Below are 16,254 nucleotides of genomic sequence, written 5' to 3'. Positions count from 1 at the left end.
TCGCTTTGCTTTTCATGCCTGCTGGCTTTGTTCATTCCTCTGCCCTCCGACAGGCACAGGGCACACCAAGCTGTCACGTTCCAGCTGGGGGATGCTGCAGAGGAAAGGGAGGGGATTCCTGCTAGGTCATACAGCACCTGCAAAGGGAAAAAATATAACATCAGAAATCCCACGTTTGTCAGGGCTCGTTTTCAGTTGCTAAGCTGCTGCTGTTGCCTCTATCTGTACCTTGCTTTTTCCAGTTTTCCCTGCCTACACAACCTGCTGATCTCTTGTGAAATGCTGCATCAGGGAAACAGAGCGGTTTGGGCTGGACTGAGGGATTTGTCTGTTTGCCGCAAACAAAAATGAAGTGATGGAGAAAGGAGCGAAGCCCCAGTGAGGCATGACTGAGCATTAGTCTCTGCCGTTGCCTCTTGACTTCTTCTCTGACCTCCATAAATCCATTATGGAACCATTCTTCACATCCATTTCAAATGGAGATAACACTTCCTTCTCTCTCCTTTGTGAGAGTAATTTCTGTGACAGGCACTTCTAGATACTTTGTATCTATCTAGCTATTTGTGTAAAAGCCCTTTTAGAGCAACGTTGGGGACACAGAAAATACACGTAAGTAGAAATCCTTTAAAATCATGTAAGAGTTCTCATCCAAAGATGTTTTAGTGGATTCTGAAATCACCACTTCCAAACAAAGAGCCGATCGCTTTGGGTTAAATACTGACCAGAGTGTTCACGTCCCTCTGCTCCACACCTGAACCTGCCCATCTTCCCCACCATCTACACGTTCAGACTTCAACGCCAGTGTAATTAAACATATCGTTACGGTGTGACACGAAGACCCCTCAACTCTCCTCCTTGAATCACCTCCGAAGCTGGCATTTTGTCTCTGAAACCTTCCCGATTTCATGAGCTGGTTTCTTCGAGGTTTGCACAGTAGGGCTTGCAGAGTGCTCTGCTTTGCCACGCCGGCGCTGCTCTGCCTGCCCATGTCCCAGAAACGAGTGCGCGTGGTGCTCATCCCTGGTCAGCCGGCTGGTTCGATGCGCTTGAGGCTGAAGAACGTTTGCCTGCGGGGCTCAGCAGGCCCCGCACTGTGGGACTAGCTCGGTGTTTCTTCCGAATGTTAATGCTACCTACTCTCCTGCTTTTATACAAGGAAGTGAGAGTTTTCCAGAATAAAGTTGTGTTTCATTTGTGCTTTTCCATCTCCCTGCTTCCTCTTCCAATTTCCACACCTTCACTTCTGCCCCCACAGGTGAGTTGAAAATTCCCAGCTTTCACTTCTGTTGATAATTATTCCCAATCCTTTCCAAGACCTTACTGGATTTTCTGGAGTACACAGACAGCATTTCTTCATACCTCCCAGTCAAAGGGGTTAACTGGAGACTCATCTTCTTTATGTTTCTACTCATTCTTTCTACCCTTCCCTTGATGAAACTCGTGTTTTACGATCCCTGCAGGGACTTTTCTGAAAGATAACAAAGCTTTTATTTGATGTAGGAGTCATCACCTTCATCTCTGGTCCGGCTGACGTTGTCCTAAATTGTGGCACACATTTTTGGTGGGATGTGATCCACTTGAAAGCATTACATGGCGACGGCTTGTGCTTGCCCACATGGCCAGCATGGGCAAACACCTCTCTGCGAGCAGCTGCTTTGGAGGAACTAGAGGTGGGGATTATAGGAATTGAGGCAGTGGGAAAGAGGACACAGATTGCCTGGAAGCACTAGGTTTTGGCTCTCAGGTGTAGAAACAGGGGAAGGGAAAGGCATAACACAAGAGGGTGAGACAGCGGTTAGTTCTGCTTGCAAACATGGCTCTAAATGAGATGGGAATGAAACCTCTGTTGCCAAACAGCAAGCACTAATGAGTATCATGCTATGATACTACAGCCTGACTTGTGGTTTAATTCCAGCCAGCAACTGAGCACCACAGAGCCGCTCATTCACTCCTCTCCCACAGCAGGATGGGGGAGAGAACCGGAAGAGTAAAAACTCATGGGTTAAGATAAGAGCAGTTTAATAATAGAAATAAAATAAATTAATGATAAGGATAAAACAATGCAATTGCCCACCACCCGCCGACTGATGCCCAGCCAGTTCCCGAGCAGTGGTCCCCTGGGCAGCTTTCACCTGGTTTACTGAGCAGATGTCATATGGTATGGAATATCCCTTTGGCCAGTTTGGGTCAGCTGTCCTGGCTGTGCCCCCTCCCAGTTTCTTGTGTATCTCCAGCCTTCTGTTGAGTATGAGAAGCTGAAAAGTCCTTGACCTAGTGTAAGTGTTCCTTAGCAACAACTAAACATCAGTGTGTTATCAACATTATTCTCATACTAAATGCAAAACACAGCACTATACCAGCTACTACGAAAAAAATTAACTCTATCCCAGCCACAACTACGACATGACTGATCCTCTAATTCAAACTGTCAGCCACAGCTCATTGCATCCATGGGATAAACCAGGAGAGGCAGGACTTCCCTGATACGAACCCAAAAAGGGAGCCTCAGGCATAAAACCCCTTTCTTAGATGAATGAGAAATGCAGGCACCTAAGTGGTAGGTCTGGGGCTACTGCTCTAAGTGGAAAGCAGGCGGCTGTTAGTGAGCCAGGCTGCTAAGCAGCAGTAAAAATGAAGGAAAACAGAGCTTTTGTTCCCAGCCTGAGCAGCCCGAGGCTGGGAGTGCTGCCAAGAGCCTGCACGCTCCTTCCCTCTCTCCCTCTAAACATTGCATTTACAGGCAAGTGCTGAAGAAAAACACACAGGTGGGCAGGTTTTTGAAGTGAGATAATAACGATAATGATCTCCCTCTCTGTTTTAGTATGTTTCAGAAGTGGATTTCAGGTGCTGGGTACAGAAATACCGTACCAGTGGCTGTACCCACAGCCACGCGGTGTAAGGGAGATGCGGAGCGGCACAGGTCGAGGCAATGCACAGCGGCCCTATGGAGCAGGGTGCCAGCACTCGGGCAAGGAAAGTGTTAATATTTACATAGGATGCAATGATGGGATTCGCATCCTTCTATGCACACGGTAGCAGCCGTAGGATTACAGCGCTGCCCGTATTTCCCTCATGGCTTGAAAGCTGGCTACTCTCTCGCTGATAGTAAGACGTCACCCTTTCTGTGTCTTGACTTTCGTTTAGTCACCACACGCCAGAGGGTTTTTTCTTCTGCCTTTATTGACTGGTGGTGTTCATGCAGACACATTGTTCTGAGCTCAGAGCTTACTCTGCTTTTTGTGGAATATGTGTCCAAATAGAGTAAAAAGGGCTTTTAATTAATATATGCCCCAAATGGTTTCAAAAATGGCGTCTTTTTTATCACATGTACGACTGAAGCTGCTGCTCACAAAAAATGTGTAGTGACTTCCTATTGTGGATACCAGATGTTTATCCTACATTTATTCTTTGAAAGTCTTTACAATGTTGCTCATCTTTTAAAAGGAAAAAGCATGGAGATTACTTGCAACTCAAATTCTTTCCTTAACAGCTATAAACGTGTTCATATCCTAGACACACTTTCTCCCAAAGTTGTTCATTAAAATGACCTAAAAATATCTTCTTTTTTCTCTCCCCTTTATCTTTCCAGTGTTTGTTTCAGTAGTTTTCTTAGCAACACATACAAAAGCAACCTGGTTCCTGCGTTTCTCATTCACTTCCATGCTGGGCGGATTTATATCCGAACAGCCTGTTCAGGTTTGATGGTACAATCTCTGTTAAAATTTAAAAAAATACAATCATGAAGGGAAAACTCACCCAAACATTTGCTGCATTGTGAGGAAAGGTAAGGGCCGGCCTCTGATGTCAGTACAAGATGGGGGAAGGTGTTTGCAAAGGCTAACTTTAGCCCGGTCAATCTAATCTCCCAAGCTAAATTAGGTTTGTACCGAGACTTGCCCTCAAGAGGATCCTGTCTTTCCACTGGCTCTGCAGAGAGCCTGGAGAGATTAGGCTCATGAAGAGTAGTTACCCTTTGTGGAGGTATCTGCAAACACATCCATGGATTTCCACACAGGGCCGAGGTCGGGGATAACAGCGAAGTCACCTCTTCATCCTCGTGGCATCTTTCTCACCTTAGTGTTAGCGAAGAGGCAAAAGGCCTTTAGCTCACAGTCCCACAAAAGCTTCAAGTCCGGTTAAGGCAGTACTGCAGCTCAAGTCTCCGGCCCCACTTTCCTCTTATCCCACCCACTTATCCCCACGGCTGCACACCCCCACCCGCCACGGATCCAGGTGCCTGGGCTGCTGCCCGCTCAGCTCAGCTCGGTTAAACCCAGCCTCGGCGTGGAGGGACTCTTAACCTGGACTCAGCCTGCTGCAACACCTTTTACCGTGCAGCCGTCTGAATCAAAACACAAACAGGAGGAAGATAAAGGATAAAGGAAGGAAAGACTAGTGTGGGAGCAGGGATAAGCAGCTAGGAGTGGGTGGCTGGGAGGGGCTGCCTCCTCAGCAGCAGAGCCAGCTTAAAGTGTTTATAAAGCTACAGCCTTTGTTTCTTCGGTGTCTTGCAGAACCACACTTTCCTCCTCCTGTTTGTATAGGCCAGCTCCCTCCTCCCGTATTCCCAGCTCAGCTGCGCGCAGATTTGCGTCTAGAGGCCAGAACAAGCCTGTCCGAGATACCCATAACAGTTTGGACAAGGCAAGGACTTGTGAGAGTCTCTTAAAAGACCTTAGGATTAGCAGTAAAGTTTACTGTAGGTTGTCTGAGGATTAATTTTTAGTGCATTATTCATCTCCAGGGCTAAAATATTGCTTTTTTCTAGGTTTCAGGGATCCCTCTGGGTAAAGCTGCTGCCTCATAACATTTTCTACATTAGAGCCTCAAATGCTTACTGAAAAATGTCTTTTAATTTTGCCTTTTCCTCAGCAAAGATCTCCAAGTTTGCTAAAATATTAAACTATGATTTTAATATCCTAAAGGGACAAAGATATCTCGAATACTCACTGCTTTTATGACTGAAATTCAAAGCTCAACATATTCCAAATAGGTCGTCAGAGGAGATGAAGCATCCTGCCTACTCAGCTGCATCCTGCTTCTGGAAAATTTTAGTTTGCTGTACAGTTTTAATTATCCCCTTTGCAGCTACAACAAGGAGGAGTAAATAAAAGAAGCAACACAGAGGTAATCAATAAACCTCAAATTAAGGATTTGAATTTTCTGTGAGAAGAGCCTGAGGAAATATTTGGATGCCTTCATTGAATATTATGGATTTCCATGATAAACACTGACAGAGACTATGCTTCAGTATTTCACTGACTTTCTACTCCTCATCTTCTCCCTCCAGTTTAATAGGTGTGGGATTCTGTAAGGAAGTGGACAGAGGTTAAGTGGGAACACACGGAAAACTAATATCAATTCAATGCTGAGACTGGGATTAATGCATAAAGAAAGCACTGCTGCAACTTCTGGAATTCTTGCTAAGTCCCAGTTTGCCAGGTATTTATTCTACTGAAAGAAAAAAACCCCAAACAACCAAAAAACAAACCTCAACCCCAAACCAGCAGTATATTAAGGAATACACAGAAGATGAAATATTACACGTTCATACTGTGGAAGCATCTAAAGCAGAGCTAATGTGATCCTTACAAACCTGATTTTCTGCTTGCTACCTTTTTTCCTTTTTCTGATTAAAAAAACCCAAGCCCAAAGAAAGGCAATCCTAATTGCTGTGGCCTTTTCCTTTCCAAAGGCCTTGCTTGCTGAAGGGCTCTGTAGTTCTAACAGTGTCTTTAAGAAGTAAAATAAAATAAGGGAACCTGAGTGTTCAGAAGCACTCCAGTTCAGAGGTGAGCTATCAAACCCGAAATCAGCATTCTGGGGTCACGCATAATTTGGCTGCATGAAGAAACAGTCTCAGCTGAAAAAGACAAAAGACTATTGAACAAAACACAACACCAAAAGGCAGAGATGAAGTTTTCAGTATTACGTGAAGAACTTTAGCTTTTTTATGGTACTGGAAGGCCCTTGCTATATTTCTGGGAAAAGTGTTTTTCTGAGACAGATTCTTCAGTTTGCAGTAGAAAGAAGAAAGGGGCACTGCAGAGTTTTACACTCCAGTATGACTCCAAGCTCAGTCTCCAATTCCCAAACACTTCTGAAGGAGCAGATCCTGCCATCTGAAATGGAAACCTAGACTACAGGTTTGGTTTCATTCCTCAGCAGAATTTTCTCACTACTTTTCCTCATCTGTTCATTGTCCTAAAATTCAGAGTTTCTTTCCGAGCCTGTTCTATCTTCTTACCCCTGTTGTTCTCAGTAAGCACACAAGTCAACTCAAGCAGCACCCCCTTCTTCAGCAACTAACCTTCTTTCCTTCACTCCACAAAAGGCGGGGCTATGCATTCTGAACCCCCCCAGACATCCCTTATGGCATAATACAGTGAGAGATACATCTCCATCGGTGTTACTTGGTGTAGATGCAACCAGAAGAGAAGGCAGTGAGAAGAAACTCTGAATTAGCTCTGTCCTTGTCTGCTTTAAGATAAGCCTCAGCTTGTCAAGCACAGTGCCAACCCTACTGTTGCCATGAACATCAAGAGTTAATAGAGGATGTTTTTTTAAAAAAATATGCCTTTAATTTCTGTAAATGATATGTTACTCTGAAAAGTAATAATAAGGATGTTTGTAAAATTTCTACTTGCCTTTTTTGCAAACAAAAATGTTTGCCCCATGACTAAAAAACCTATCATAAACACAGCTTGAGATGCTTAAGGATTATTTTTATCCACCAGTTACAGAAGTTCTGCATGCCAAATGAGGTCTTAACTATGTGTCCTTATCATCTTTAAATTGCACTCTCAGATAATCCAGCATCACAGACACCAATTAAGCATGTATTTAGTCTCATACAAACTCTTTTGTGTGAATTCCAGTTTCTTCCACACCGGTTCGTTCAGAAATAATACCAATTAACTCCGCAGAGTCCCATAAATTATAACGGCTCCATGAATTATTACGGCTACAGTATTAGAAGCAGGACTTGCTATCTTTAAAGTCTGCCCTTCCTGGTATCTGCTCAACATGCTATTTTCACTGAATCTGCAAGAATTGTAAGCAATTTGGTAACAAAATGGAACCAGAACACAACTTGCTGTCTATGAGGTACTCAGCGTAGGAAAAGTCTGGCAGTTCTGTAGGCACAAGTCTCGTGGGGTTAGTGACTTGTCTATAAAGAAAGTAGCTCTTGACTTTTAAAATTTATTTAGAGCCTTTCCCAAGGAATGTGAGCAAATCCCTGCACCCCTTGCCTCCCAAATCACACTCTACATGAAGGGCCGGATGTATGGGGGTGGGGAACCTGTTTGAAATCGTACAACTACACTAACTGAAACCTGCATCGTGATTTACACTGAAGCACCCTCACAGATGAGGCTACCGAGCTGCGCCGACGTCAATGCCCACATTAAAGAAGAGTCTATACTCTTTTAGGGGTTACCGATCAGGTTCTCTGCGCCCACAACAGAAATGCCTCCTCAGCAACGCCTTTGGGTTCTGAAACTGTACCAACAGATGCTAATAAAAAATACATGTAAAATGTCTTTCAGTCATTTATTCTAATTAAAACCTCACGTGTCTTCTGCCAAGTGTAAAAACATTTTAAAGCCACACAAATACAGGTGACCCAACAAATCTAAGTGCATAGTCCGTGGTACAATAAAATCCAATCAAGACGTAGTAGGGATTATCCTTTTTATTTCCTTTAGAAATGGATCAATGAAATCCCTGTGCTTCAGGAACACACTAAAAAAAATTTAATAGGACTCTTACACCAGGTAGCCTTCTCCTTATCAAAGTTGTACATTGCTTATAATGATGCAGATTGGATCTGGAACAATAGAAACATGAGTCCAGTGCCACCCCAGCGCTACGCTGATAGCGAGTACATTCACAAACAAACCCTCCCCCCATTCTTCAAAAAACCTGCAGAGTCCCATTTCTACAGCTAGCTAAAAATAGTCTTGTTAAAATAGAAAAAGATTCTTCTACAAAAATTGGGGGAAAAGTCATGACATTTTGTCTAAATTGGTTGCAGACAACTAAGTACGATGACGGATCAGTCTTCCCAAGGCTTTCCCTTCCACGAGTTCACCCGGATTTTCCTCTTCCTACAAACAGTCCAACATTGCCACCTTGTGGGCAGAGGTGGCACGCTCATCGCGACAGCTGCCTCTGACGTCTCAGAAAAGCCATGGCAAATACCTAGTCAGTATATAACCAGTCAGTGGTTATCTACGGGATACAATAATATATTCAGTGAATAACCACCCCGCAAGTAAAAAAGGAAACTGAATTCTGAGAAAGGGCTCCTTATGCAGGGAAACCAATTCTAAGTATGGTCCAACAGACGCAAAATAATTTAAGATATTCTGTGACGAAGTCTTCAGCATCGTGACGCTCCCCTCCCTAAAGGCACAATCCGCTTCCGCTCACTTCTCAGTAGAGCACGTACTTCCCAACAAGCAAAATCTACGTGTATGCAAAATGCCTAAGACCATCCATTTCTTTAAACGTAAACATACTTGAAAAATTTGAAGCCTTTTTCCTGGAGTTCAGGAAGCAATCGAAATTGAATTGTAAAAGCATCTTTCACACAGACTTTTTCATTGCTGCCTTCCTCACGCTGAAGAGATAGGCTTCATAAATAATATTTAAGAAGTTGTCATCATTCTGAAAAACAAAACAGGTAATTGTTAGTGCACGATAGGTGTTCTTGAGGGATTAGAAGTTTTTTCATTTCATGGATGAAATACGTTTCAACCTTATTCTATTTTAAAAATACGTGAGCAATAGGAAGGCTATTTCCTTTACCAAAACCATGTATTATTTCCAAGCCTTGCTAACAGCCACAGAAGGACTGGATGTGAATATAAACTTTCTTGCAGCAAACATGACTGTATCTCTGTAAGTAGTAATGGGTACACAGAAAGCAGTGTTCCAAACTCACAGTGAATTGAGTCCACAGTTCTTGAATGATACCGCAGTGACGACACAATCCTGTAAATTCTTCCCTCTGCCCTCACTTACCCAGGGATTTCCATAAGTAGCCTCCTCCATTAGGTCAGTGATAATTCTAATTGCATCTGAAGGAACAGTGGGTTTTGATCCTATACTAAATCCTACCTGGACAAATCCTTGTGTCTTGTTTAGTACTTTTAGGCTTAACGCTCCTAAACTGATGCTGCTCCTTTTGCCCTAACACTTGTTTAACTTTTCCCTTCTGGAGATCGTTTTACATGAACGGGTGAACCCACATTAAAAAACACTGGTGTCCTAAGTAACTCACATAAATTTATAAAGAGAATTAAAATCAAGATACTACTTGTGGAAAACCAGGAGCATTCGAGATGGTAGTTTTCCATGATGGAAAGTAACAGGCAAGAAATTGGTGGTAACTTCCAGGTAACTCCATTAATCCTAACTACCACCCAGAAGAGCAGGGTCAAATATACACGTACAGTTTCAGAGGGTAAAATCCAATTTTCCTTGACCAGTTTCTTTTTTAACTTCACGTATGGTTTTGCTACTATCCAGATACTCAAGGTATGTAAAGACAGGATAATGTGATATTTTTAGTATCTAATCCCACACTAAAAATACAGGGAAAATGAGAAAAGCTTCTGATTTGTTAAAGATACTATTTTCTTTCTGTGTCTATAATTTAAACTGCCATTTTAAGTGAGTAACTTCAACATTCCAACAACGCCTTTTATTTTTATTCCAACGCCATACAGGTACATAGTTTTGGCCTACAAATTTGACCCTTAAACCTGTGTCTCTATTCCTTATGCTTTATAGCCAGGTCTTCAGTTAACAAACCTCTCCTCAACCTCTACTCTTCAGATATTCATCACATGGCAAGCTAAGGAAAAAAATATTCGTAATCACTCACATCATCCCCGAGCAGTAAACAATCATCTCATACATAATGTTGTTAATGCATTGTCACATTCAAACCTGAATAACTGCAGCAAAAGGAATTTTAATGTTTGAATTAAAGAATTACATTGAATAGACTGAACTCGTGTATTTTTAGGTTATCTAACCCGTATTTTCAAGTTGCTGACACTCATCCTGCAATTTTAATTTCCCATCTGAATTCCTCTTACTGCTAACATGCATCTCTGAAATATTTGGCAGTTAGGATAATCACCCATTATTTATCCTTAGCTAAAACTGCAATAGGTATCGCTCTGGCTCATAGGCCAACCCCCTGAAGCTTTCAGTTATCTCTGTTCTTCCCTGTCAAGCTTATTATCTTTCCTGAACCCAAACCCCGATGCATTAACCAAAAAGGAGTTAATCCAGCAGTGTACAAGGAGAGGCTATCACGCCCATGGTCTACGCCATAGTGCTCCATTAACAATGCAGCCAGCTGTGACCAGTACAACTTCCTTCATATACTCCAGTTACTCATTTAGGCTCTGGACAGATGGATGGAACCAATTACAGGGTGCTTCCATCAAAATGGGAATCAGAACTTTAAGCAAAGTAGGAGAATCCTTGGCCCTTTACCTGGATCAGGTGCAGAAGTGTTTCCTGCAGCTGCATCTTCGTCATGGAGCTGCTGTTGACCACGGAGGGCTCTGGGGTTTGCAGGGGCAGGAGAAGGCCAGCGGAGCTAGCAGCAGGTTCTTGGTTTGCGGCTGCTAACCGCCCACTTTCATTTGCTTTCGGTGGAGTAGATGTGGACTGAGTGAACACCATGGGGGACATCAACAGGGTATGCGCTGAGGTGAGATTACCTGTCCATATAAAAAGAAAGTCATCAATTAAACCTATCCACTTAATTCTACGGAATAAAGATGATGAAAACTGCAGAGTGATTGGCAACAGCAACTGGAGATGGATAGTTATATGAAAGTCCACCTATATGATCTATTTCCAGATTAAAAAGTCTTCCGTTCAGTTGGGGATTGCAGCAATGGATTCAGGTGTCATTAAGTCTATCTGATAGGCCAATGGTCTTAGGACAAGAGCATTTTGTTACAGAAATCAGACTATTATTAAATATCAGCACTCTAAGAAAATGCAGCTGTAAAGTCTTCTAAACTCACATACTGTCCCTGTGTAATCTTCTCAAAGATACTTACATGCAAATATCACTAGTAAAGACTAATCTTGGTACTTAATACTAGAAAGAATTTTCCAGTTGTAACTTTTAAATTACTTAATAACTACATATATATGCATTTCTTCTCATTTTACTTCAGGGGAGGGGAAAGAAAACAAAGACCTAGTGATGTATCTAAAGAGCCACAGTGAGCTGGTAGCACTGTCAGAAACAGGACTGACTCCTAGCCAACACTCATTTGACAAAATCAAAAAGGCACGCAAAGAGAAGGAAAACCTTGATGCTGCATTAGTTCTGCAAGTTCCCTCAGTATCATATCCACACCAATCTGCAAAGACAGGCCTTAAAAATTTTTACTTTTAAATTTCGCAATGCATCTTGGAAGTATAAAACATGCAGGACTAGCAAATACTATCAGATTTTTTTATTTTTAAAGATTTTCAAATACTACCAGATTTTGGTTTTTTTTCCAAAGAACAGAACATACAAAGGAGTTGATATAAGTTCACCAAAGCTTCTCTCTTTGGGACTGGAGCATGATTTATTGCTCTTGTATGAAAATGAAAGGCTACTAAATCACTTCACTCTGGTGTCCTGGATTCCCTACCAATTTTGAAGAAAAATTAAAATTAAGAAAATAAAACTGAGGTTCATCTCCAGGCATGCAGAATAACGTATTTGACACTAAAGAACATCCATGTTTTTGTAGCCTGTCTTACTCCTAGTTAAGATTGTTCTACCCAAGACATTTCTGAACCATGTTAGAGTGCAATACAAAGAGAAATAGAAAGAAATGAGGAGGACTGAGATCTCATGATGTTTTACACAGAATTTAAGGAAGCAGAAAAACTACGAGTCAGGAAAGACTCACGGATATTAGAAAGCATGCAATATGCAACTAATGCAAAAATCCCCAGTTAAAGAAAACACTGTTTCTCTTTCTCGAATATAGAGTACCACTTAAAAATGAAACTCCTGACCTGCAGCTTTTTTCCTACCCCATGACACGTAATCATAACAGCAACCATCAGGTCTGTGTTACAAGCTCCTGAAGGAGTTGAGGGATCCCTAGCTCATTGTAGGTTTGCTTCAAACGGCAAGGTAGTGCATATGGTTGTGCACCTATGGTTGAAAAACAACGTTCATTTTAGAAGAAAACCAAAGTAAGTCTGAAGTGACACCCCTCTGTGGGGCGAGACCTTCAGACTGTGCACAGATGTTCTCCCGTAAGCGAGAAGATTGTTCTCCTGCCTGTGGAAGATTGACTACCTCCAGACATGTAGCACAACCCTTCTGCTCTTTAATCTTTTATCATGCAGCTCTTTAATTTACCTCAAGCAAAACTGGCAGGGTTTGCTGAAACCAGATGATTCTTCCTCATGTTATTTAAACAATGCATATACAAACTGCTCTCCAAGGGCAGGAACCTCCAGGAAAAGCATGGGGGTGAGCAGCTGGAGGAGATAAACTGTCCCACTAGTGTAGCTGAACCTATGACAGACTATGTCAAAGACCTAGATGACACGTCCTTCGAAATCAAAGGACCTTTCTCTCTAGAGTCCAAGGCAAATAAACAAAAACTGAGACAAACTGTGCTCTGAATAATATACAGGTACTACTATCAAACACTTATAATGCTGTGCTTTAAGACATATGAAAACCCATTTGTTTTCCTTGGACAGAAACAGCTTTTTGGAAGCACTGGCCAAGCATATGGAAGCTATATGGAATAAGCAATATTGCCATCTACTGGTGACACAGCTAATACCTACAGGTTACCGCAAAACTGAAAAGTTATGCCAGAAGAATAGAAAATATATGCATCATTTTTTCAGTGCATAGCATTTGTTGCTCCACGCAAACATCAAAATGTATTTTCTGCTAACAGTTTGTGCTCAAAGCTTCTGCCATTTAATAAACATTTACATAAACAGCATGGCCTTTTTAAAACATAAAGGAAAAATTTTCATTTTAGATTTAGTTCAGATCACCTTCAGTCACTGGGATAACTGACACCCACCAGAAAATGGGATGCTGATCTCAGCATTACTAGTTGAATTCCTATAGCACCATACTTTTGCTGAAAGCACTGAATAGCCTTTGGGCCAATCTTCTAGCCATGAGTTAACTTCTCACCAGACATAAGAGCCTTTCCAAAATGCTGTTGATCATCTTCTTTCCCACAGAATCTAACCCGAGTTGCTTGTTCATCCAGCCTCTACTGAACCTCTCCAGCTTTATCAGGTCAACACTTCAATCTCTGAGTCACTAATAACAGAGTAGGGGTCTCCTGTCAGTTGTGCAACAATGACGTGAGAACAACGAAAAATGTGCAAAATAATGGTGGCGGCAGATACTATTCCTTCTCCGAAGCACAAATGCTCACCAAGATATCTGTTTGATACTCTGCGTGGCTGCTGGCAGCTAGACGACACGACAGCTGGCAAATTCACGTAACACCATGAACGAAGGGATGCATTGGCTCTCCCGCAATGCAAACCGGCACCCTCTGTTGCTCCCTACTGCTGCAGAATCCCACGTGCACCACGAGCCCCTCTGGAACATCAGCACCCAGTGGGTCCTGAGGGCCTCTAACTGGTTTGAGTGGCATTACATAAAACTGAGAACATTTAATCTAGGAATGACTCGGTAACTTAAAGACAGTCACTATTAAAGTAAAGCTGGCTACAATGCTAGCATTGCTTTGTCTTTCCTGTTTAATTCCTATTTTTTTAATTGTTGTTTAACTATAGAATCTTCAATTATTTTTCAAAACACGTTTAATGTACCTATGGCATTCCTCCTGTGCGTGTTTACAGTCTCACACTGAAACTGCCACCAGGGCAATGGAGAGGTAACAGTGCGATGCTCACACCAAAGACACCAGGTACCACGCACATATTCAGAAGCTGTAACACCATGTACAAAATACATTCTTGATGGAAAGTGCTCCGAGACATGATAAAAATGGGCTGCAAGATCAGCGGTCTTAGGAAGAAAAGATAAATTTGTGTCAAGGTTACTGTAAGCACTTTTAAAACCCTAATTCTGATTAACATAAACACTTTAGCATGCATGTATCTATAATCAGGATAACTCATGCCCAACAGTAAGCATATGCTTAAAAGCCCACTGCAGATTAATGCTTTTACAGTGCATCTTGAGCACACGTTACTCAGTGCCCGCATAAGGAACGCTTCAGAGTAGGGCTGGCACCAGACCAGACTGAATGCTTCCGAGTATTATTCTTCAGCTTTTGCTTTTTTAATTCTTCTTCTTTTTTTTTTTTTTTTTGGTAGCTGGTCTCTTCCTTTCTATGTGGGAGATCACAGTTCTTACACCATATGGAGATGCAGCAGAAGCCAATTTAAACTTGGACTTGTAATGTGTCAGTTGTGGAAAAGACTATTGCTTTCATTTTCTCCGTGCTGCTGATGGAACTAGTGTGTTCCTTCAATACGATTTTTCCAATAACAGACACTGTCCAGATACCTTTCTTGTCCTGTCAGACTTTTTACTATTTGCTTTTTCTGTATGCTGAGTTGTAGTAAAAGAGGCAATACCAGAAGATAAATAATTACAGAGACAAACCTTTGGCTGCCTTTGTTGTCAGAATCTGCTTTGATCAATTTTGCATGAGCATGTGCAGATGTATTTGTGCCAATTCAATTTCACTCGAATGTCTGTCTGCAGGCATGGCAGTACTGAAAGCCTTTGGTCTACAGCAAGGATGGTGTTATAAAAAGATTAATGTTGGGTTTAAAAGTTGTTTCAAATTTTTATCTTCCAATTTTTTTTTCAAAGGTAGGAATATTTCATGTGGCTAATTCAAGGCATTCTACAGGAATACAGGCTTGTTCCTTCATTTTTAGCCCACTCTCCCCATTTGTTTTTTTTTTTATGGCAATCTGCTGCATGTAAAAGAGGCCATTCATTCCAGACTGCAGAGCTCTAGGTGTCCTAAACAATAATTAGTCTTACTTTCATCACCACTTTTATTCCATGTATTAAGTCTCACGAACAGCTAGCTGCATCCAGTATTGTTTTGCTTGTGGCCGTATCAGCCTGTAAAGCCACTCCTGGGCAGCCTCAGTCTACCTGGCCTGCTCACAGCCATGCAAAGTGAGACTGAGAGGCTGCGTAGTCGCTTTCTGGGGTTTTTTTTTAAGGCCAACTTGCAGCAGTACTCGCAGTGAATGAGACTTGTTCCAGCGAAGATTTTTCTCTTCTCTCAAGCTATTGTTCTATTCGTACTCAAGCATAAAAAATTATTGAAATTGCCTTACGTCAGACCTCGGCAATTCCCTTTCCATATTGCAACTGACGCTGGCACCATTTTCAAATACACACAAAGCCATTAGCCATATCAGCATCTATATGGGTTATCAGCATATTTCCCGCTTTTATTTACACGTACCGGCTTAAAACGTAGAGCCTGGCGCCTGCCTCATTTCACTTTTACCTTCAAAGTAGCAATGTCTTATGCCTCCTCACTATCAGTACATTTACCTATGAATCAGACAATTTCTTTCATTTATAGCAGGCAAGATCCATTCCCAGTGAAAACAGAAGGAAGTTTCTGTGACTCCGGATCCTTTTTTATTCATTAGTATTCCACTGGAAAGTCAGATTACCATCTGTAAGCAACTGATCCTGAATAATTTAAATGACTAATCCCCCCAAAACTCTCACACACAGATTCAAAGTAATGCTGCCTTAATTAAAAGAATAAAAATAACGATGGCTATTTGCTGTATCAAATCCACCTTTCTCTGACCTCTCTCATGGAATGAGAAGTCTTGACCTGTCACAGTATTGGTGACAGATGTGGCCCTTAACTGATAAATGAGTGTTTCAGCCTCTTCACACATAGGATAACTTTCTAGAATAAGGAGGATTCTTGGAGTGTGCTGGTGTATTCTGCAGTCTTTCATTCAGCTTTTTAAGAAGTTGCAATAGTAAAGCAGCTTTTGAACTTCACACTGAAAAGATGAATGTTTTATCATTTGGATAAGTAACGTGGACTCCAACACAAGTCAGACTCCAGCACAACACAAGTCTTGCAGGACAGTCTGTCCACAATAAAGGAAGTTAAGAGGAGCTTAGAAGCTCGCGCATCCCCAGACAAGACATTTAAAGTGTAGAAGATCCAACAGAGAACAAAGTTGCTAACAAAG

The 16,254-nt window shown here is 41.9% G+C and overlaps 1 protein-coding gene across 1 annotated transcript in view; it reads right to left on the bottom strand.

Annotated features, from left to right (window-relative positions):
- Positions 1-8,592: 8,592 nt before the first annotated feature.
- Positions 8,593-16,254, bottom strand: part of DCP1B (decapping mRNA 1B) — a gene marked incomplete at its 5' end in the record, with an annotated part of 42,714 nt that continues 35,052 nt past the window's right edge. Inside the window, 3 exon segments of the mRNA XM_010149043.1 lie at positions 8,593-8,673; positions 10,519-10,724; positions 10,727-10,748. Coding sequence (XP_010147345.1) covers positions 8,593-8,673; positions 10,519-10,724; positions 10,727-10,748 — 309 coding nt within the window.

Source organism: Eurypyga helias, unplaced genomic scaffold, assembly GCF_000690775.1.
Source record: "Eurypyga helias isolate BGI_N326 unplaced genomic scaffold, ASM69077v1 scaffold29623, whole genome shotgun sequence".
NCBI classification, from domain to species: Eukaryota; Metazoa; Chordata; class Aves; order Eurypygiformes; family Eurypygidae; genus Eurypyga; species Eurypyga helias.
Note: the sequence above shows the minus strand (reverse complement) of the source record. Positions and strands in the feature narration are given on the sequence as shown.